The 24431-nt window shown below is 41.5% G+C and overlaps 1 protein-coding gene across 3 annotated transcripts in view; it reads right to left on the bottom strand.

Annotated features, from left to right (window-relative positions):
- LOC124717139 overlaps positions 1-24431 on the bottom strand; it is a 149280-nt gene that overhangs the window by 45589 nt on the left and 79260 nt on the right. For all 3 annotated transcript variants that reach the window (XM_047243885.1, XM_047243886.1, XM_047243887.1), the window contains exons 6-8: positions 15762-17290; positions 10884-11060; positions 7055-7240 (exon numbers count right to left, since the gene is read on the bottom strand). In XM_047243885.1, the coding sequence (XP_047099841.1) occupies positions 7055-7240; positions 10884-11060; positions 15762-17290 (1892 nt within the window). The remainder of the gene's footprint in view (positions 1-7054; positions 7241-10883; positions 11061-15761; positions 17291-24431) is intronic.

Below are 24431 nucleotides of genomic sequence, written 5' to 3'. Positions count from 1 at the left end.
CAACATGCGGGGTGGCTGCCTGTGTGGTGCGCGTTGTCATATTGCACGCATTATTGTCATTGGAAGCACTGTTTGAAACACATGGTACTGAACGTGGTGAACACATCGGGGATGCAGTGTCTACCAGACGTGAATCGTCACACGCAATTAATGTTTTTGGTCTAACCTGCTGAGTGTCTGAGCTGGTGTCTGCTGGAAAAACAAGGTTAGGTGGCAGCACAGTGGACTGCAGTTTCAGCAAATGAGGTACGAGCTGCGACGAGCTCGTTGTAAGTGTGTGCTATTCATTGTTTCAGCTCGTCATTTTCCTGCTGGAGTTGTGCCACCGAGTCGTATTCTGACAATAGGTTAGTGATGCAGGTCACAACGTCACCCACGAGAGTGAAGCACTCACGTACTAACTCACATGTCGCGAGAGAAACAGAACGTGGAACATAAGTGCAGGAGCACAGTATCCGAGTATTGGTGTGGTTGTGTAGCACCGAGCCCTGAACCACTTTCAGAGAGAGTTTGTAATGGGACAAAAAATCCATATTGAGAATTAGTTCATCAATGTCAGCAATGTAGAAAGTCCTTGGAAAACACAAAGAAGGGGACAGATGCACTGTAACTTTGACAGAGACTGAGGTTTGTAACTTTGATGTGTTGGCAGCTTGCAGAAGTGACCTTGTTGGTGAAAAGACAGGGGGAGCCATTGATGTAGGTATGATAGACACGTCAGCACCAGTGTCAACTAGGAAAATGAGCTATGATGAAATGTGTCGCATATAAATGACCGCTCGCCCAGGCGGATAAGTGGACGGAGTGCAATGTATGGGGACGCCTGTGAGGTTCCCTGCAGGACTCGGCATCTTTTAGGTCCTGTGGTCAGATTGGGTGCTGGCAAGGTAACCAGCACTTCTTAGCATTATTGCCAAAAACCTTGTGGTACCAGCAGTATGGATGAGCTGGATGTGGTGGTGGTGGTGGTAGTGACTGTGGTAGCGGAGGAGGCTTGTCCTCGCCGATTTGTTCTGGCATGTATACCGGCACATATGGTGCATGGGTGATCCTGGAATGTCCGGACAGTAGAGTGAGTGAGCAGATACTACCAGGCAGTGTACAATGTGTGGCTGGGGAGTGAGCTCTGCCTCTGCCAGCAGACGGCTGGTAGACAGGAGCAGTTGTGCCGACCAGCGGTGAGTGGTGAGCTGGTTGGTATTGTTGTAGCAATGCATATGGCTTGTCTGTGATCCAGAGATGATTGACTTGAAGGAGTGTGGTAGCAGGTGAATCTGTAGGTCGGTAGGAAATTTGGCGGACCATACTGCTTACAGAGTGACGTCCAGCATTGTGTGCTCGCTCACGAGCAACCGAAGGTGGCACCAGAGTTGTGATGGAGTTCGGTCCTCCAGGTGTTCCTCGTGCAAGATCTTTATGATTAATTCTTGTGGTGAGCAGGCAAGTCGGTCCATGATCATTTTCTTGGTGAACTCATACTTCGATCGATGTGGTGGGGAGAGGAGTAGATCACAAATTAAGTCTGAGTGATCATGGAGGTGCGTGGCAAGACACAGGAATTTAGAGTTGTCGTTGGACACATGACGCAACTCAAAAAGATGCTCAACAAGTACAAACCATGATACAAGGTTGTCCTTGTATAAAGAAGGCAGCTTTGGCAGACGACCAGGGGGAGGGGACGAAGGTGACTTTGGTGTACCTTGAAAAACTGGCTGGTTCATGGTAGGAGAGGCCATACAGCAGACCGGCAGAGCAGGCGTGGGTGTGTTACTGACAAGCACGTCCGTAGCAACGGCGGGTTGCATTATCCTTGACGTGTCACGAAAACATGATGTGGATGGCACGGTCGGTACCGTGGGAACAAGTGGTTGGGCAATATGTGCGGGGATCCCATAAACTGGACCGGAGATTACAGGTACTGAATTGAACTGACCCACCCCGGACATGACGTGGAAGGCTGGCGCGGTAGACACAGGCGGTGCTGTGGGAGAGGCGAGTGGCTGAGAGACCGAAACCGGGGCCCCCTGCAAGTGCGTGGGGAGGGGAGGAGGGGCAGGGGGAGGGGGTGTCGGTAACTCGTATGACCAAAGTTTTAAGTTCTTCTTAAGTGAGAATGTAGAATTGTGTGCATTAAAATGTTCTTGATTAGTTTGCCAATGAGGTAAAACCGGAACAGGTCGCGGTTGATAGTGGCTAGGTGTATTTTGCAATAATGGCAGTGCTGCACATGGCATGACAGTAACTATTGTTGTGGTCCATTGAGAGTCAAAGTATGTGTGCGAATTTAGATCACTTTGAGCATTATACGACTGATCACTAGGTACACAGTTCTGAATATTATTCACTTCACACTTCACATGGTGGCAAGCACAGTCCAGTGACATGAAACCCAAGTCAATTGTGTTGGAGGCATAGCACTTGACCACTGTAGAGCGACAAAGTTTAAAGTCAACATGGCTGGAGATCATGAATCACTGTGAATTAATGTAGAACCGGTCATTGATGAAGGAATGGAGATGTCCGGCGATCACTGTTGTGCTTCCAAATCTTCGAACAAAGTGTTGGGTGAGGTAACCATGGCATCGTGCGCGTAACCTGCTGATTTACAACACCTAGTGTGGAAGTCGCGGAAGACGTAGAAACTTCAGGCTGACCAGTACGGGAACAGGATACGATTATCGGTTGAATGCAATAACTATCCCCATTAAATTTCATATAGAGATACATTTTGCAGTAAGTCATATATGTGTACACAGCTTGCGATACAGAACAGAACTAAAAACTAACATGGAGGCTCGGCAGAGCAATCAGAGTCCAAAGATGGTTTTAATCGTGGTCGATACTACCTATCGTCGCCACAAGCCCTTGCTGTTTAGTGCCCAATATTAAACACATCCATCCCATTCATTGCAGTTTTGGAATCCAGCATCCCTTCTTGAGAAGGGAATTAAGAAAAGGGGAAGGTCCAGTAGGGCAAAGAGAGAAGGAACTTGATGTTGAGAGAAAAAATTGTGTGTCAGACTACAGATGGAATGCTATAAAATGAGACAATCTGTAATCTTTGGTTTTGGGAGATACTAAACTCTTTCTGGGGGAAGAGGAGGAGTCAAGTAGGAGAATTTTGAATAGTAAAATAAAATAAAAAAGCAGGAAAATACACAAAAAAGATATACTAATGTTCATAGAATAGAAAACCCTGGTTCAGAAGAATGACAAGGTGTAAAAGAGAATAAATTAAAAAGTGAGGTAACAACGAACATTCGGTAGGTCAGACAAAGATGCTGAAACTGGAGAGAAATGATCCATAATGAAAGTAGAAGAATGGTAGTGTAAAGGGTAGTCTAAGGCACACAGGAAAATCAGATAAAGGAAAATAAAATAAAAGTTTGAGACAGGTTAAAACTGTGCCATTTTGAAAATAATTAACATAACACCAAAAAGACAGAGAACAAAATCAAAGACACAGAGAATACAGAATGTAAATGAGTGTATGGATTTAAGCCACCTATAAAGCTACAAGTGTTAGCACACTACTTCTGGGATTTGAGGAGGCACGCCAGTCCCAGATCAGATTCAGTCGGTGGGTTAATGATGAGCGCCGAGGTGCTGGCCAGTGTGGATGAATTTTAGGTGGTTTCTCACATCTGAGTAGATGAATACTGGGCCGGTATCCACATCCTGACTCAATTACTGATTCATAAACATTTAGAAAATGCTCACACACTTAAAATGGGATAACACTACACGCAGACAGATGGGGTGCAATAATTCTGTCTCAGAAAGGAAGGGGTGGTGACGGATGGCATCCAGCCATCCTCTACGACTAACATTGCCAAATTCAGTATGAAATGTTGCCCAGTAAAGACATGGGATAAGGACAGGGAATAGAAAGAAGAGGAAGAAGAAGAAGAAGAAGAAGAAGAAGAAGAAGAAGATATACAGATGGATGTAAGAAGGAGAATACGCTCAGTTATTCATATTATTTTCCTGATAGGGTCTTCAGTGATTGCCTCCAGGAATAACTTACAAGTTATGAGCTGGAGCATGCAGAACTGTGGAGGTATAGGACCAGTTGTGAAGACATCAAATTAAAAAGTTCCTCAGAAATGCGTACAAGCAGTTTTAGCAGTCTGTTCAGCCCATTTCTTGAAGTGTCAACTATCTACTCTACATAAATGCTTTGTAAGCCATACTGAACAGCATAGCAAACGAAACTTAGCACGATACCACATGTTAAGGATTCTTTCCATCCCAGCTGTGTACAGAGCATGGAAAGAACCCCTGCTTAAATGCCTCTGTGTCTGCTGTAACTGGTGTAATTTTGTCTTCCTGGTCCCAATGGGAGTGATACGTAAGAGGCTGAAGAAGTCTGTAAATTCTTCACTTCATACAGTGTCTTGAAGTTTTGTAATTTGGCTTTTAAAGAATAATTTGCATCTATCTTTTAAGGATCTGCTAATTTAGCTTTTTCAACATTACTGTGCCACTATCCTGTGAGTTAAACAAACCTGTGACCACCCATACTTCCCTTCTTTGTGTATGTTCAGTGTCTCCTGTTAGTTCTATCTGGTATAGGTCCCACACACTTTAGCAATATTCTAATATGGGATGCACAAGTGATTTGTAAGCAGACTTAATGCATCGTCCCACTACCCTGCCAATGAACCGAAGTCTGCAACCTGTTATACCAACGACTGAGCCTATGTAGTCTACATCCAGTCCTATTAACTGGCACCACGGAGGTAACGGTAAAAAGCTGTGATTAGTGCACTTGAAGTTGCCAAGTTCTAGTCTGCAGTTGTCAAAGAAAGATTTATGTGGTTTATACTTTGCCCATAGTAAAATAAAGAAGTGCTCTGATATAAAGACAATCTTTTTGCAATTCGGGTTGTCATAAAAATGTGGTGTCATTTTTAGCTCACTATCCCCTTCTGGAGAGTTTGGCCACTGACCCCACTTTGGTGACTTGAGTGTCAATGAAGATTAAATGATGAGGACACCCCCCCTCCCCCCCCCCCCCCCCCCAACTCAGAGATATATATATCTATACAAAGAGAGAGAGAGAGAGAGAGAGAGAGAGAGAGAGAGAGAGAACAAAAACACAAAATGGACTTTCTGATTTTCCAGACTGTGCAGTCACTGGCATAATCGATACATGAGTAGTATGTGGATAAGTACAGAATGAATATGGGTGAAAGGAGCCATGCTAGGGTAGTCTGTGCAGATGCAATGATCATTTTGACCAAATGGCTTGGTGTTCAGAGCATCTGCCTAGTAAACAGGAGACCTGGGTTCGAATCTTGCTCTGACAAATTTTGAACTTTTGCCACTGATTTAAATCAATGCCTAGTTGCAGCCAATGTCTGTAATTCCTTTGTGTCTTAATAAAAACGAAGCTGAAAGAACACTACACACATCAAACAAGGCAAACAAGATGTACATTCTGTATAACTGCAAGACAATGTATCTGGAGCATCAGAAACTCCATGAGGCATTTCTGTGGACAGTGCTGTTGTCTGTATGAAGGTTGTAATGCTAGAAGTCTGGAGTGAACTGCAGGAAGATCTGCAGATAGCCAATGATTCAAGCACTGGCCATCAGCTGTCAGTCACAATCAAAACCAAACCACTGCATTTGTTCAAATGGTTCAAATGGCTCTGAGCACTATGGGACTCAACTGCTGAGGTTATTAGTCCCCTAGAACTTAGAACTAGTTAAACCTAGCTAACCTAAGGACATCACAAACATCCATGCCCGAGGCAGAATTCGAACCTGCGACCGCAGCGGTCTTGCGGTTCCAGACTGCAGCGCCTTTAACCACACGGCCACTTCGGCCGGCTCCACTGCATTTGTACGCTGCTTTCAAGTGAGCAATAATTTCTTTCTCAGTGGAAAGATAATGTTGTGAAACGCTGTCCTTTTGCATCAAATGAAGCTTTGACTCGATAACTGCTTCCCAATACAGAGAGATATGCATTAAGCAATAGCAGTAAACTGTGGATCCACATGCCTTTGCATTTCTGTGGCAAATAACCACATCTATGTCTACATCTAGATGGATACTCTGCAAATCACATTTAAGTGCCTGGCAGAGGGTTCATCAAACCACCTTCACAATTCTCTATTATTCCAATCTCGTATAGCATGCAGAAAGAACGAACACCTATATCTTTACATACCAGCTCTAATTTCCCTTATTTTTTCGTGGTGATCATCCCTGTGTACGTCAGTGTCAACAAAATATTTTCACATTCGGAGGAGAAAGTTGGTGATTGGAATTTTGTGAGAAGATTCCGTCACAATGAAAAAGTCCTTCTTTTAATGATGTCCAACCCAAATCCTGTATCATTTCAGTGACACTCTCTCCCATATTTTGCGATAATACAAAACGTGCTGCCCTCCTTTGAACTTCTTCGATATACTCTGTCAGTCCTATCTGGTAAGGATCCCACACTACACAACAGTATTCTAAAATAGGATGGACAAACATAGTGTAGGCAGTCTCCTTAGTAGATTTGTTACATTTTCTAAGTGACCTGCCAAAAAAAAAAAGCAGTCTTTGGTTAGCCCTCCCCACGACATTTTCTGTGTGTTCCTTCCAATTTAAGTTTGTAATTGTAATTCCTAGGTATTTAGTTGAATTTACGGCCTTTAGATTTGACTGATTTATTGTGTAACTGAAGTCTAATGAATTCCTTTTAGCACTGATGTGGATGACCTCACACTTTTCGTTAATTAAGGTCAACTGCCAATTTTCACATCATTTTTTACAAACATGCACAGAGTAAGTTATACTGTATTGTTTCTTTGACGACAAAATATACGGATTAGCTATGCACAGTATTAATTCCTCACTGATGATGATGAAACCTTTGGTCAACAGTGCATATTATTCATTTTACAGAGCTATTGAAGATGTAAATATTTCACGTATGGTAGATTATATACTAGAAAAGTGTTTTTGAACTTTTCAAATATAGCGCAGTCACATTTCATCATATCAGTAAGAATCCATACCATACGCATCACAAGTACTCGTGTTGTACACACTTACTGGAGCACAGCGGCAGACCCTGCAAGGATCCAGAGCCGACGTCCACGTCTCCCCCGGCAGCAGCACGTCGCCCGACTCCAGGACGCAGTCCTGCGGGCAGTGTCGGCAGCAGCGGCCGGCCACCGGCTCCTCACAGTGCAATGGCTCTGCAGGGCACTGCCTCTTCTCACATCTCACCTCACTGTCCTGTGCACGGAAAATGTGACTCACGAGCAGCTGACGACTGTTCAGTCCACGCACAGCATTAACACAAAAAGCAAACACAAATCATTTCTATTATCCCTATCCCTTAGCAATCCCCATTAAGCAAGCATACACAAGCAGTAGTTTGTAATATATTGAGAATTTTCAGATTTTCAGAGGCTTGCTAAATTTATACGATAAAACCCAATAACGAAACCACTATTAAGTAATAGAAATATGAATAAAAATAACTGAACAAATTGTTTTCAGAATCATGTACAGAAATGTATTCCACAATTGGATTTTGTGAAAAAAATTAATAATCTACCATTTTATTCCATTTGTACTCTAGAATTAGTTATACAGGGTGATTCTATGGTGATGTTACAAGCTTACAGAGACAATGGAGAAGGGTAAATATATCAATTTGAGGTAAGAGACCCAGGTGCAGGAATGACTGGGCAAAAGTTAGAAGTGAAAATCATTGTGGTACCTCTCACAATAGAATACACATATTGGTGGTGTTGTTGCAAAGATTTTAGGGTAGGTAACTTTCAGAGGCGGTTAGTATGAACCAAAATAAGAAAAAAAGTTCAGTAAATATGGGCTCTAAAATGCACACCTTAAGAACTATGGGCACTGGTTCAGTAGAAGAGTTTGTAGCTAAGATGAACAGGGGCTCATAGCTCATAACATATGGCTTTTAGAGCCCATGTTTACTAGAATTTTTTTTCTTATTACTACTACCTCTGAAAGTTGCCTACCCTACAATCATAGGAACAACAGCACAGGTATATGTATTACACTTTAGCTTATAACTTTTGACTCTGTAATTAAAGGACTAGGGTCCCTTCCCCCAAATGGATACCTTTACCCTTCACCATCATGCCTGAAAGTTTGTGACATCGTCACATAATCACTCTGTATGTTAAGAAAAGCATATTGAGAAATTCATCATTTATTCATATACTGTTTAACAAATATACCTCGCAACTAATAACTAGCCGAGTCCCGAACAGTAGACACGCCGAGTTGTCGACAGGCACATTATCGAGACTGACAATGTTATTATATTTTGCACAAATCTTTTTCAGAGTTACAGAGTTCACACACACCTGTATGGCTAAGCTGTCCCAGTGGACTACACTGTGATGATGCTGCAGTTCAACTGGGATGAGAAGTTGTGTCGGGTGGAGTGTGTAAGGGGGTGATAATGGAATAACTCCTCCTTTTCCCATATTAGTTCTGAACAAGTAAGATGCTAGAGAGTTATCTTTTATAAGTAACTTATCTAACCCTGTGGTTATGTGGTGCTCAGACACACACAGGATGTCAATCTGTTCAGAGCTGTGTAAAGGAGACTGGATTCACTGTTACTTATTTACATTCCTGGATCTGCCTCTTCTCCTTTTCTCTTTGGGCTTTCCTATAAACACTTTCCTAATACTTTGAGTATCTAACACTCTCTGTATGTGTCCAACCCATCTTGTTCTTCCTTGTTTGATTTTCACTACAATATTCATCTGTCCAGAAATTGCCTGTAGTTCTGTGTTTATCCTTATTTTCCAGCTTCCTGCCTCTCACCATCCCAAATATTTTTCTCACAATCTTCCTTTCCCAGCTCAACAGCCAGCCTTCCTCCTCTGTGGTCATCACCCACCCTTTTGAGCCATACATTACTGCAGGTCTTAATATAATCAAATATATTTGGATTTCTGAATTCCTACTAACATTTCTGGACCTGAATATATTCTGTAAGGGATAATAACATCAGTTTCCACTTTCGATCCTTTTTTAGATTTCTGCTGCTGTCCTATTTTATTTTGTATTTTCAAGTGAAGGTTTTTAAATGATTCCACTCTTTGGTACTCTTTCCCATTTACCTTTATTGACGTCTCTCATCCACCCCCACCAGAATCTCCTATCATGTATTTTGTTTTACTTATATTCACTCCCAGTCTTAACTTCTGCACTGATCTTTCCAATGCAGCATAATTATCCTTCAATGTTCTGATATTCCTTGCAATTACTGCTACTTGATCAGTGTATGCCACCACTTGGACATGGCAGTCAAGTATTGTTTCTCCTGTTTTTTTGTGATTTGTCGAATTACCTTCTCTAGTGCTAAGTTAAAGAGTAGTGCAGGGATCACATCTCTTGGCTGCAGCCCTTTAACCACATAGAACAGTCCTGACAATTCTTTCTCTATTCTGACCCTGCAAACTGCTGCTTTCATTGTCATTTCTGCCATCAATAATTTTAGCAGGATTTTAAAATCCTTCATAATTTGGAGAATTTTATTCCTATCTGGGCTGTTGTATGCTTGTAGAAAATCAATGCATAACAAATGCATTAATTAAAATTTCTGGGCTAAATTGCCATGGTCCATATATAAAACTATTTCTCCATCCTGACGTTTCGTTGCCTACTGTGGGCAACATCTTCTGAGGTGAGTCGGCGACTGGCTGCTAGGCGCTGGTGGTCCCGCTTATATAGAGCACTTAGATGGCGCCACCACTCGTCATGTGCTTTCAGATTTAAAACTATCTCTGGCTAGTGCCATCTCTCTCGATTACAAGTAATCGACTGTCACTTCGTTGGTACAAAGTTGACCGCCATATCTTGTCTAGTTTTAATCCTTCTTCTTTTCTATTAAAATCATTTCCATGCTTGTAGATCTCTATAGCTTCTCTATACATGCGAGTATAATAATGTGAGGTCCTAGCTATCACGTTTGTCTCACTAAATTTAATTTCATGATCACTGTCTTTGAAAACGTGTTCCGCTACAGCTGATTTGTCAACCTGTCCCAATCTACAGATCAGCTGTAGCGCAACATGTTTTCAAAGACGGTGATCACAAAATAAAATTTAGTGAGACAAGCGTGATAGCGAGGACCTCACATTATTATACTCGCATGTATAGAGAAGCTATAGAGATCTACAAGCACGGAAATAATTTTAATAGAAAAGAAGAAGGATTAAAACTAGACAAGATATGGCGGTCAACTTTGTACCAACGAAGTGACAGTCGATTACCTGTAATTGAGAGAGATGGCACTAGCCAGAGATAGTTTTAAATCTGAAAGCACGTGACGAGTGGTGGCGCCATCTAAGCGCTCTATATAAGCGGGACCACCAGTGCCTAGCAACCAGTCACCGACTCACCTCAGAAGATGTTGCCCGCAGTAGGCAATGAAACGTCATGAAGGAGAAGAAGTTTTATATATGGACCATAGCAATTTAGCCCGGAAGTTTTAATTAATGAAGATGCCGGCTGTGAAAGCTTACATGTTATCAACATAACAGATGCAGTTGCTCATCAAATTCATAAAGTGCCTCTATCACGCATCTTGATTAAAATGTTTAGTCCACTGTGAATCTATTACTCCTTCATCCAGCACGATAAACCCTAGTACCAGTCACATCTTGTATTCTAGTCAAGATGCTAAAATCTTACTAAACACCTCATACGTTGCATCTAAGAGAGTAATTCCACGATAATTGCTGCACTCTGCCTTATCGCCTTTCTTATGTAATGGGCAGGTTATTCTCGTGCTCCAATTGTTAAGCATTTTTTCCTTTATTAATCCATTAATTGTTGCAGATACCACACATTGGATTCTCTGGGCGTATCAAAAACTTACCCGACATATGCAACTAGTGCAGTTTGTGGCATCCTTGTAGAAGCTCTGGCCTGATGGGATCCTGCGATACTTGAAGAAGCAGTCAGCTCCAGACTGTGGTGGTGCTCCGAGAGTAGGCAATGGCGGCAGTGTACCAGCTGTGGTTGGGGTCGGAGTCGGCAGTGGCTCCAGGAGGAACTGGAAGCATGAGAACATTTCATTTAGAACACGAGCTTCACAAATTTCTCACTAAAGCCTATGAAGGAAAATATTATACTTACTGTTGTAAAATGCTGAAATTTTTTATTTATTGTGCTAATGAATTAAAGACAGCTTTTGTTTTATGCTACCATGATATTTGCTTTATCATTAATTTACACAGGTATCATTCATTTGTGAATCCTGAGACTTCACCTGGTTTAAAGTGGCAACACAAAAGCTGCTTGCAACCAATAAACAGTAAACAAAACAAAGATATTGTCTCCAATCTATGCCTATGCCACCACAATCTGTATTACACTGACCGGCACAAAAAATGCAACAATTCAGTTTCTTACAAAACCTGAAATTTATTTTAAATTTATGACACTAATCCACAATCTTATAATGGAATATTGTGGTACAGTCCCATCTAAGTGTCCAAAAATGAAAAAAGAAAGATGATTATAAACAAATTTAACAATTTAAGACAGAGACACACACTTCGGGGAAATTTTGAGTAAGCTCAAAAGGTAATGCACATCTGTTTTGATGTTAGACACTTTACACTTTACTTCATAGATCTCAGACACAATCTCAGAGATATCTATTCACATCTTCAAATGTGTGTATTGCCACCTGCCACCTCTTGCATTCAACCTTTCAGGAATGCTCCTGATTAATGCGGTAATGTCCTGTTAATGAATCGTATGCCGTTCTTCCAGGAGGGCATTCTGTAGGTCCTGTAGGGTCTCTGCATAATGCTGACGAGCTCTTCTCTCCAGTCAGACCTAAATGCTCTCCGTAGGACTCAAATTAGGGTATCGAGCAGGGCAACCCGTAGCATGAATCCATATTTCATCCAAGAACCCTTGCACAATTCTTGCAACATGTGAGCATGCATTGTCATGCATTAGTCTAAAATCATCACCAATAATGGAGCAAATGGCACAACATGGTCCAGAAGGATTTCCTCCACATACTGATGTGCGGTAAGACTCCCATGCTCCACAAATGCCACATACATCCTCGCAACTGCATTCATTCCTGCTCACACCATGACAGAACCACACTCAAAAGGCATCCTGGATGAGAATGTGCAAGGGTCTGGTCTTCTCCAGGCTCTCTCTCATCTGTCAGATGATCAGATACCAAATTGCGACTCATCAGTGTACAACACTTGATCCCATTGTTGTACTGTCCAGTCCAGATGTTCCCTTCCAAAACGTAGTCGAGCTGTGCAATGCTCTCTGGGGAGTTTTGGACCTGTAGCATGTCTTCTGGACTGAAGGTTAGCTTCTTCCAGTCTTCTTCGAATGGTTCTCTCACTAACATTGGCCCTCGAACCTGGTGGAGTCAATTTTGTGCATCAATAGTGGTGGTGTGTTGGTTGTAGAGAACCTGGAAGTTCTAAGATGAGGTCATCACTCTCAGATGTTACTCTTTTGGGGCCTGTTGCTGGTCTCTTTCCAAAGCTTCCAGTTGCTCTGTAACTTCATGCGGTCCTGGAAATCATGGAAGGTATAAGTCTTCAACACTTCTGCAACATAATGCATGCTGCGGCCGTCTTCCACCAAAGCAACAGCTTTCACAGCTTATTTAAGGCTTAATGGCATGTTTACTCTAGAAAGCTGATTACGGATATCACAGAAAGATCCTACAAACTCATGTGGTTGAAAGGGAAACAATTCTCTATACAACAATAAGCGCTACAAGAGAAGAAAAACATTATTTACTCACATTTAGTGATGTGCTTTCCAGGCTGGGCAGAAACAACAATTGAGGCTAGTGCAGTAAACAATCAATACTTCATTGTTTACTTGCAAAGAAACAACAATAACATACCCCATCTCAAAAAATTGGTTGAAGTGCTTCACTTCAGTTAAACTAATAATTACACAATGCTAGTCAGTGTATATTTCAAGGAGGACATGGTGATTCCATGATGGACACAAGTAACTGAAAAATCTTTATAACACAGATATTTGCATTGCAATAGATGAATGATTAGGATTACAAAACTCTATGTGATCTATGGCTCTGACAATTCTGTATGGCATGAAGCCAGACCTCCCCACTTCCCACTGTGGTCCAGAATTAAGAAGACCCACATATGATTCTGGAGGAACTTGCTCCATGTTCCTTCAGAATCTTTTTTGGTGATTGACAGCACAAGATGTTCTCGGTTTGTCAGTTGTGTCCTAATTCACAATCTTACCGCAGTTGTCCCCATGATTGTCTTTAGGAGGCACAGATTGTGGACTGCTTGAAGTGGCTAGATGTCCTCCTCGTAAGCACAAAGAAAAAAGTGCAGCACCTTTCAAAAGTTGACTCAGTTTACACAGCTACGAGAAGGAAAGTCAAATAGGGCATGGTAGATTCAACCTACCCCTGGGCTGAATGACACCACATAGTGCAAGGGACTGTTGCCATCTTAAAAAGTGCGACGTCTGCCTTTCTGTGGACACTGAATGTTGTTCTTTGTTGTTGCTCAATGTCCAAATTCTGCCCAGATGTACTTATACCAATTGAAATTATTGTGCTGTAATGAAATATCAGCTTGCTCTTTTACAGCAAAATCCCAATAGGTTTTTTCTTTGGCAAAAGTGACAGCATTACATTTATAGTGTATGACTGTTAGCAAAATAGAATACTTATTCCAGAGGCATGAGTTGAGATTGGTTTTCTGTCCCACTCAGAAGATTTCAGATATGTTACATCTTGTTAAAGATGATGTAGGTGTTAGAGTGCCAAGTGTATAAGGTATTCCCTGTGAAACTGGCAGCAAAAATAGAACAAATTACTTACTATGAAAAGGATATTGTTACATTCCACACTGGATTTTCTATTGTTTGACAAATTACATACTCTACTACTAGTAACAGAACATTACTTAATTAATTTGCATGTCTTTAAATCAACAAATCATTTTTTGTTTAGGCTTTGTCTCCATTCTCTAGCATTGAGAATGGAGTCATGTGTTTGGGTGCAAAGATATTCAACCATGTTCCCATATAGACAAATGTAAGAAATTGGGAATTCCAACCAATATAAAGAAAATTAAAAATGTATCATCTTTATTTTATGAAGTACAGTCATAAGTTTTAACTTTCACTTCAAACAAATACAGTCACTTTTACATCCAAGTAGTTCACCACTATCTGTCGCAAAATTAGATAGTTGACAACAAATTTCATCATATAATAACTACACTCTGAGCAACGTGGTTAATATTCTCAATTGCTTAAGTAGGAGTATGCATGAAGTACATAAGTAAACTGTACACATAATTCCTATTACTTTCATTTGTGTGATGAATCTTTTTTGCTTAATTGATGATTTATCCCAGAACATTATCCCAAAGTCCATCATTCAATGAAAATATGGTAAATATGTTAATTATTGATTTTTAAGCACACAAAGTTGGAAATTATTCATATGGCAAAAATAGCTGTACTAAATGTTGTAGCAGATATAAGCTACTATATGGTTTCCCCAGTTTAAGTTTTCATGTATGTGCATACCCAAGAACTTTGAACTTTCTACTCTATTTATTATTCTTTTTGTGGTACATTATGTTAGTAACAGATGGGGTACTTTTGACAGTATAAACTCAGATGAACTGTGTAATTTTTTTCTTTATTTCTTTTTTCATAGTTTGAAGCAAGTAAATAAGTACAAAACTGGTAGGTAACTTTAACAAAAAAACATTATTAATATATTCCCTGTTGATGTTTTTGTGCTCAACTTAAGAATTTCATCTGCAGAAAAAGGCAAATTCTGACTCATGATTAAAAAAATATGGTAGTTCATTAACATGGAGCACAGTGTGAGCAAAGAAGCTGTGTACCATTTATCTAGCCTTGAAAAAAATAAAAATCTGTTGACAGGTTAAAACTGTATGTTGGTCCAGGACTTGATACTGGCTTTGCTTTGGCAGGCAATGTTCTACTGGCTGAGGCATCTAGAGATGTGTCACAAGCCACACTCTTGTAGTTCCTCTCTCCTCTTCTTCCCAGCTTTACAGGAGTCCACCTTACAGTCCTGGCAAAGATATGATGGATAATGGACTAGCCCAACATTTCTTAATCTTTTCTATAAGTGCAACCCTTTTTAATGCCACTTTTATTGTGGAATCCCTGGTTTGTTTCTACAGTATGGCTTTAATGCAGCTTTTGGCAAGCAAGTTGGTTGCAAATCACAATGTGGTTCACCTTTCTGAGGATGGCAGTGGATAAGGGTGCACAGTGAGAGAGAACTGTGGCCTACTACAATCATGCCTTGTGGAGTCATTCCCCATTGAGTTTGCCATATGCAAGGTTGCTGTTTGCTCTCTCACAAATACAGCTTTATCTACTGTCAGTGTCACATTCATACTGACTATCCAAATTATATAGTTGCCATGCTCTTTCTTTAATTTTGTAGAGGTGCCGATTTTTATTGTTTTTTAAGTTATTTTTCTGAACGTTGCGAGAAAGGAATGTAACTTCACGGAACACTTCAGTGATCTCTATGGAATGCCAGAATTCATGGAACACAGTTTAAGAAACACTCGATAATCCGATACCTAGGAAATCTTTTGAGAATGAGTATCTCACTTTGCAGTGGAGTGGGCACTATAATGAAACTTCAGGAAGCTTCATTTTCCATATGTTTAAGTTCAAAAGACAACACAGAAGGAGTAATTATAATGTGACTTACCATTCTACTCTCAGGCGGTCTTGAAGCTGCCATGCGTCCTCTTCCCATCTCTCCACTTCTCTCTTCTTGGCTTTTTGTTTGTTTATTCATTTTCTCCACACTGGACCTGACTTTCTTCATCTTTATGGATTTGAATTTTGTTTCATCTGGCTTCTGAATCTGCTGTGTCTCAATTTTTAATTCCAGTGTATCTTGTTCTTCTCTCACAAGTTCCATTTTTTGTGTGACTGTTGGCAGTGCAGTGAAATCTTGAGCCTCACTGTCAGTTGAAGGTAACGTGGTACGTAACATATCTGTTCCACTGTGCTCGACCAATTTATGATCTGTGTGTAGAATTCTTTGTCCATATGCACTCGAGGCTGTCCCGATATCTGAGGTGTTTATGCTGTTCTCTGCCACATAAGAAACTGCAGGTTGTTGTACACTGCCTGCTGAATCTTTCTCTATCAAATTGTGTTCCCCAGGCTTGTCACTCTGAATAGTGGTTTTGTTCACAGCATTATTTTTCTCGGCATTTAAATTTCTGTCATCACTTGTTATCGATTTAGGCTCATAACCGAGCTGACTGTCATAAACATTAGATGTAACTGATGAACTGCAATTTCTACCCATGTGTGATACATTAAATTTTATCTCTGGGTCACTAAGATTCTTTGTAGTTGAATGTTCCATTAGTGTAGAAGCATCCGAGCTTTTCGACAATTCATTAGAAGCACTATTTATCAAAGGTACTGAATTGTGCACATTTGTGTTTGATTTGTTAGACTGTGTGTACTCTCCAGATACATATTCTTGAACAGACTCTCTAGCATTCTTCATGTTTTTGACTAAACTCACTGAAGAAACATTTGAAAATCTATGCTCATAAAGTTTAGGCACAACAGCAACAGTATAAGTGACTGCTTGAGAAACATCATCTAATGGCGTTGTTTGTGTGGGCTTCTTTGTGTGACTGCTGCTGCTGCTGGATGAATTGCTACCAACAGCTCCTTCTGTAACTGCTGAAGTAGTGGCAAATGTTGTGGCTCTTGAGCCAGGATTGGTGTATAGAGCAAAACTGTAGGTGAGCATTTCTGATAGTATATTCGAATACTTGTCAGTGTTGTTCCTCAAAATAGCTGGAGAGGGCCCATATGTTTTTAAATTACTGCTGGAGATATTTACATCTGCACTGTTTTCTGAGCTTGCACTTCCATTCTTCACCAATTCTTCCAGTGGCCATTCCCGAGTGCCCAGCTTGGGACTGACAGTGGTCAGCTCAGTTACACTTTTTTCTCTTTCAGCTGCAATGCTGAAATGTTGCAGAGTTGTTACATTTTCAGCAGAAGGCGGCGGCAGAGGGGTTGGCTGCCGATCCTCTATGACCATGTTTGCGACATGGAGATCACGCCAGGCACTTTCCTGGACGCATGACGTCCCGCCTGCCGAAGTGCGGTAGCCGGCAGGGCAGAGGCACCGGTACGAGCCCCATGCATTCACACACAGGTGGCTGCCACACGGTCTATCTTCCTCTATACACTCATTGCGATCTGTGGGCATTAAAGGTCTTTTAGTTACCTAGTACTACACTGCTGGCCATCAGACCTGCCAACACTGTGAGAGTGGCATGTGACAAACGCTAATCTGGCACGAAGTGACCTATGTGCTTGGGCATTAAAATGACTATTATTTCACTACAATGGCTTAAAGTATGTAAGAGTTGGCTGGTTGATTTGAGGGAGAGGACCAAACGCTGAGGTCATTGGCCCCATCGGATTAAGGAAGGATGAGGAAGGAAATTGGTCATGACCTTTCAAAGGAACCACCCCAGCATTTGCCTGAAGCAATTTAGGGAAACATGGAAAACCTCCTAAATCACGATGGCTGGATGAGTGTTTGAACAGTCGTCCTCCCAAATGTGAGTCGAGTGTGCTAACGACTGCACCACCTCACCCTGTATGTGAAAGAATATTGCCACTTCATTCCATATATAAGGAAGGATTATGGAGCAAGTAAGAATTATGCAGCAGGTTTCTCATTCAGAAACTATATTTGAATAATGATTGCTTGTAAGAAGACAGTGTTATGCCTTCTGTAAGTCAGAAGCATCTACCAACATATGTTGGAATGTGACAGTGGCAGCATAGCAGCCTAATGAGAATCTCATTTGTCATTTCCGCTACAGTTACAGAAATAACGAATTGCTGGCTTCAAGTGGACCATACTCAAAGCCCTGGAGGATCACAGCTGTCAGGTGTGATTGGCCCATGAGGGGAGAGAGATCTTTTTTCCTCGTCTGTTCAGGATCATACAGTCACAACGCACATCTTAAGCTGGGAAATGGGATGGTCTGTCTGGTGCCTGGTTCCACCAGAAGTACTGGACCAAATGGCTGTTTGAGGGCACAGTCTCACCACAGTGCCACACTCGCAGCACGAGCACGCTACTCGTCTTGCGTCATGAATACAATAGCCGTGGTGTTCCTCACAGCTGATATAAATATGAAGGAAACTGGATATCTTTTTAATTTTGTCCCTCTTAGTTGCGTTGATATACAATTTTTGCTGCAGTGGTTACCGGTTTCAGGCTGTCACACCCATTCTCAAATCGTACACCTTGTTATTAATCATAACTAGTCATACGATATGGAGCCGAAAGACAAGAATAGCTTCTGCACAGAAAGTTAAGCTGTGGGCAACAAGTATTTTCATAGACACTAGCCTTTGTGTCTACTGTTGCACATTACTGGTTGTGTCAGTCAGGTTCAATAGTTGATACAAGGGCTAATGTCAATGAGAGTATTTGCTGCCTACAGTTTAACTTCCTGTGCAGAAGCTACTTGTGCCTTTTGGCACCAATTGTATAATTACTTAGGATTAATAACAAGGTGTGTGGTTTGAGAACTGGTGTGTCAGCTTAAAACCGGTAACCAGTGCAGTTAAAATTGTATATCAATGCAACTGTCCCAATGTAGCTGAAATCAGTAACCCCTTCCCTTTCCTTTCCTTTCTCCACACCTCCACCTTCAGGTTACAGATAATGTATCCCAGCTACAGATTCCGCCCGATATCTGTCCTTCTGGACAAGTCCGGGAGAGCAGACACTACACATTCGTGCATCTGATAAGGACAAAACAAAACAAAAAATATCCTATTTCCTCAGTACTGAACACTTGCAGAACTACCATCTCACAGAATAATGCCTCGAATCAGCAAGATATAAATATGGCTGCCCAATGAATGGCTATCAGTTCTGCACTCACATCTGAAATTATCAGTTACCATGATCGCTGTACCGTGTGCTATCAGATAACAACCTCACCTGGTACTTGATCTTTCTCTCTGGTCGAGATTTTGATTGTATCTCTCTTTGCTCTCAGCCTGCCGACGTCATTGTGGCAAACATTTCTGATTAGCACTTTGTTGTTTACAAAGGTTGTCTTGATTTCATCCTCGTGTGTGTCCCATCTGCCAGCATTCAGCTGTGTCTAGCTTGGCTACTGGTGGGTGTCACATTCTCTTCCACATGCAATCCTTCTGCCTTACTGCTTCACATATTTCTCTCCTGGGTTTTGAGGCATGTGCCGACATCCAGCTATTTACAGACACACACACACACACACACACACACACACACACACACAGACAGTGTACACTTTCTGGAACACCACAGACTGACAGTGTAGCTACCACTGTTGTGGCTTTCCTCGACATAGCAGCAGAGAGAGGTGTGCTACAGTAGGGCACCCTGTGATAACACAGGACACAGAAATGGCACCACACTGTCTTTTCAGAAAAGTTCCAGTCCCATTATCCTGTCATGACAGATGTATCTGTATGAGGAGGCTCCAAGGAGAATGAACTGCATTCGTCATCATCATGAAGGTGTGTTTATATGGGGTACCATTAGGTACACATGTTCTCTGGTTCACACAGCTGGTAATTTGGACAGTAGTCATCACATTTGTGATGTGTCAAGGCCAGTGGCCATGTACTACCTTCCTAGTGTCTGTGAGATACCTTTCAGTAAGATAATGCAAGACTGCACATTCTCCTTTCTGTCACGAACTGCCTCAACACAAAGGGCATTCAACCGTTTCCCTGGCCACCACTTTCTACAGATCCCCCACATACTCAAAACATCCGGTCACAGGATGCCAAAAGACTGGCATGCCAACACTTGCCAGCCACTCCCACTGATGAACTCTTGAATAGAGCTGAAGAACTGTGGAATAACAAACCTGTATCTTTTCTCCAAGCTGTGACTCGGCACCCAGCCGCATTACAGCTGTTGTTGTTGACAGAGGACGCAGCTCTGTGTGTTAATGTTTGCACCCTCTATTCTCATAAGTCAGCTGCAAATTTAATAATATGTTCTTCTTACTATACTCTATACACCCAATATATAAAATTCTGTTAGTTACTGTCCTCCCCAGTGTTGCAAATTTTAATGGCCAGCTGCCTATATTACATCTCAGAGGAAAAAGAGTCTTTCGTATAAACAAAAACTGAAATTATATCGTAACAGCAACATTTTGTCTTAAATAATTTGTGTGTTCACACCACAAAAGCAATTTCAAACAACAAGATTACAAAAAATAAAAATACTACACATACTAAACATAGTTGTAGCTAATTTCACACAGATATAAATGTAGAACTATAAGTCATTACTCATTTACTTTTTACTAGTGTAAGTGCTAATGTTTTTGTAACACATACAATGTGCTGTTCCATACAACATATGGAACATGAGACTCTTATGACAGTCACAAATGCTCATAGTAATATGTGACACACAGCACGTATAATCATAGAGATACTAGTCACTGGAATCATACAGTAGCTATTAATGTATGCAAACCTCTGGACCATCTTTGCTTCATCTCAAACAGTAATCAGCTGTGAAGTTGGCAGTATGAAAAGTGCATCTGCTCATAATGTTGTAAGCTCACTGTTAATACATGGTGTTCCAGAAAGAATGGGCCACATTGAGAGATATAACAGGAACAATCATTTGAAATGAAAAAGTTTAATAAACACTGGCTCTAAAACACATAGCTTACCACTCGTTCAGTTGAAGAGATGCATTTCACAGTAGTGAAGATGAATTGCTCAAAGCTCTTGAAGTATGCACTTTAGAGACCATGTTTACTGGATGCTTTTTCTTGTTTTGGTCCATACTACCACTCTCAAAATATGGAGAACAGAGAGCTTCCAGTAGGAGAGATTTGTTTCACAGTATAGAAAATGAAGAAGTGCTCACAGCTCTTAAGGTAAGGATTTTAGAGCCCCTGTCTACTGGACTTTTTTTGCATCGAATGATCTTTCCATTGTATCCCTGAATACTGACCAATCCTCCTGAGATGCCTTCTATAACACGAAGGAGTGTAGCATCTGGTACATTTTTACTAACAAGAATTTAATTTATAATATTACTTGACAACAGGTAACACTGTATGAATGCAATAAATGTCTAAGTATTTTGTGATATGTATTAACACAGTCTGTTATGTTACCTGATGTGTCATTCTTTTATTTCCAGTACTGAGTCAAGGATTTTATGTTGTTCAATGTCATTGATTTTTTTGCCTTTTAAGGGGGTAAATATGGTATGTGCTGTATGTGCTATCTTATTATGCAAGATATTCGTGAACGTGTACACCAGTTAGCTGTTTCTTGACAGTTCAATTTATAATGCCTTTCATACTCCCTTTCACTTAGTGTACAGAATACATGACCATGGTCTGCAGACAAACCAAACGAATTTTTATCAACAATTCTTGGTGGTGAATCATGACATTTTTCAAACTTTCATAGGCTGTGCAGTTATACAGTCAAGTAATGTTATTTTGACAATCTCCTACATGTCTTATCAACATTGCATAGCTTCTGATACATGTCAAATGATGTGCACTAGTGAAGTAAGTAAAGATTTCACTCACTGCTTATATGTTGGGTATCTTTCTCTGAAGAATTGTCAGATGCATTTTCCATGGCATTTTGCCAGGTATCTGCAATTAAATTTTTTGTAGTGTATGGATAGAGTCAATATCATATCCCAGCCCAGCACATTTGAATACCCACCGGACGGTACAGACATCTACGACAATTGTTGGGTGACACTGCTGCAATTGCAGATGCTGTGGTCACTAACTGAGTGTCGCCACAACCGTGCCTGTCTGGCCAGCGTTTCAGGGCTCATGACTGCCTTGCAAAGCCAGCTGCATGGTCACTTTGCCCATTACTTGTTATTTCTCTGCATTACTGTATACATCTTGCTACACATCATTGTGCCAGTTCTGAGTTCACTACATCTTAGTATTTGATGTCGGCTCGCCCTTCGGCCTCAATATTCTGCCGTGCTGTCTGTGTAGTCTATCGTTCTGTCACGTTATTCAACTGTCGCTCTCCTTCGTCTCACTGTCATCTCTCTACGCCAGTCGGCCAGCCACTGCCGGTTCTGAAGTCACTCCCAGACTTGCCCAATTGTGGTCACTATAATTGTTGATGAGGTAAAAGGTTAGTGGCATTTCATGGACGCTAAGCTTGTGCAACTCCTAAAATAGCAACAGTAATAGCAATAGCAACAGCTGCTCCTGCAGCAACATTAGCTACATCAACTCTTGCAGCTGTTTCAGCAGCAGCAACAGCAATTCCAAAAACTATTTCAAATTTTGTCAGATCATTTACAGGTTCAGTGTTCTCAACCCACCCAGACTGTGGACACTTCCCAGGTGAAGGGCCACCCACCTGCTTTTCCACCATGTAACAATGCATAAGAGTTTTGGGACACATATTTGCAGTGGCTGAAACAGCACTTCGTTGCTTTTCAGGTTTTTCTCCATCAATTGCCCTTCCTTTCTTGGGCTTCCCTGGAGAGTTTTGTCTTGCTAAAGAAGTTGGTTCCACTCTCAAATCTGGCTGTGCTCACATTTGACAAGATCTGTCCAATTATTCTTCACTATTTATTCCATGTGCTTGCATCGCACCCCAAATTCCATCTATACCACAAGCAATCTGGTCAGTTGTACCACCCGTGGGTGACAGATTTACAATGGTTGAGTCAACGTTATTATTTCACTTGCACAAACCCTGTTTGCAATACTTGATGTGCAGTTCACTGATCTGCAATTTTGTGGTGTAATTGGGTCCCAATCCAGAGGTTTGTACTGCAGCCTTCAAACTATAAAACCCTTCCTTAAATGATATTTTGAACATCACACTCTCTTTTGAGAGCACACAAACTGCAAACTAACGCCTGATGGCTCCACCCAGGTCGCATCAGTCCAGATATCGTGTCGGGGGTGAAATTCCTGTAAGTCCTTTTCCTACCAATGGCATCAAAGTTCATCAAATTGGACATCTCCATGACCTCTGAACAGCCTATCATGCTCCGTCGATACAAGCAGTGTTGAGTCCTGATTGCTTCATGGCCCACCCACATGTAGGATCTCTGGATTTCTGGGCACACTGCACCCACTCTTGGAAAGATGGGCATCTCCACACAGTTTTTTGTCAACCTTCACACAGTCAATTGTCACCCCCCCCCCATATGCACCCAGAATGGTGTGTGAAAAATTGCAACCCAAGATGTCTGCTTCCAGCTAGACACAGAAGCTACAATTCCTATCATCAACCTTCATATGTATACTCATCTCGCTTTCCCCGACTTCACCCCACCCACCCATACAGTGGTCACCTATTGTGACAGTTCAACTCCTCTCCAGAGTCAGATCACAGTCAACACTACGTACAAACAGGTAGTCCAGCTGTTAACTCTGTTGTTGATAGTCACTCATATGGCAATATTTTTGGTCTCGATGCCTCCTCCATCACTGGTGAGGTCCGGGTCATCTGCGAATCAGTTCCCTTCCAGGAGCTCGATGATTTCTGTGCCACCTTCGCACCTCTGTTTGAACTCAGGCTGGTGTGCGCCACAGATTTCCAAGCCCATATCTCCGTAAGTATGGATGCTGTGCCCCATTTTTGGCATGTGGGATTGCTCCCTATCTGTCTGTGGGTAGCCATTAAGCAAGAACTCCATCACATCCATACTGTTGGGGTAATTGAACTCATAAAAAATAATGCCTGAGCCACCTCAGTGGTGATGGTCAAGAAGTCTAATGGCTCTCTCTGGCTATGTAGGGATTTTAAATTGAAGATCAATGTTGGGATACAAGTGGCCTGGAAGACCTCCTCAAGAAGCTTGTTGGAGGTAAATATTTCTCTCAGATATACCTGACCAATGCATATGCATCCCCCCTGCATGAGGAATCACAACACATTATGGTTATCAACACTCCCTTTGGCTTATATAAATACAGGTACTTGCCCTTTGGGATCTCTTCTGCTCCAGAAATTTTCCAGAGATACCAGGAACAGTTAATCTTGTCCAATTCTGCTTGTACTCTCTAGACAAGCTAATTGTTATAAGAACCTTGTGTTTGGACCGCCAGCACAACCACTGTACCCCCTTTCAACATCCCATGATGCAGCGCTCAAGTGGCACTTACACAAACATAGGTTTTTTCAAGAGCAATGTTTCTGTCACAGACATTCTACCACGCCCAAAAACTTTTATGGGGAAGGTAAATTATTATTTCAAGTTCCCTCCACGTTATGCATCCATGCAAACAGTTGTGCAAAAAGGATGTTTGGCTGGACAGCTACCGTTGAGCATACTTCCACA

This window comes from Schistocerca piceifrons, chromosome 9 (genome assembly GCF_021461385.2).
Source record: "Schistocerca piceifrons isolate TAMUIC-IGC-003096 chromosome 9, iqSchPice1.1, whole genome shotgun sequence".
Taxonomy (NCBI): domain Eukaryota; kingdom Metazoa; phylum Arthropoda; class Insecta; order Orthoptera; family Acrididae; genus Schistocerca; species Schistocerca piceifrons.
Note: the sequence above shows the minus strand (reverse complement) of the source record. Positions and strands in the feature narration are given on the sequence as shown.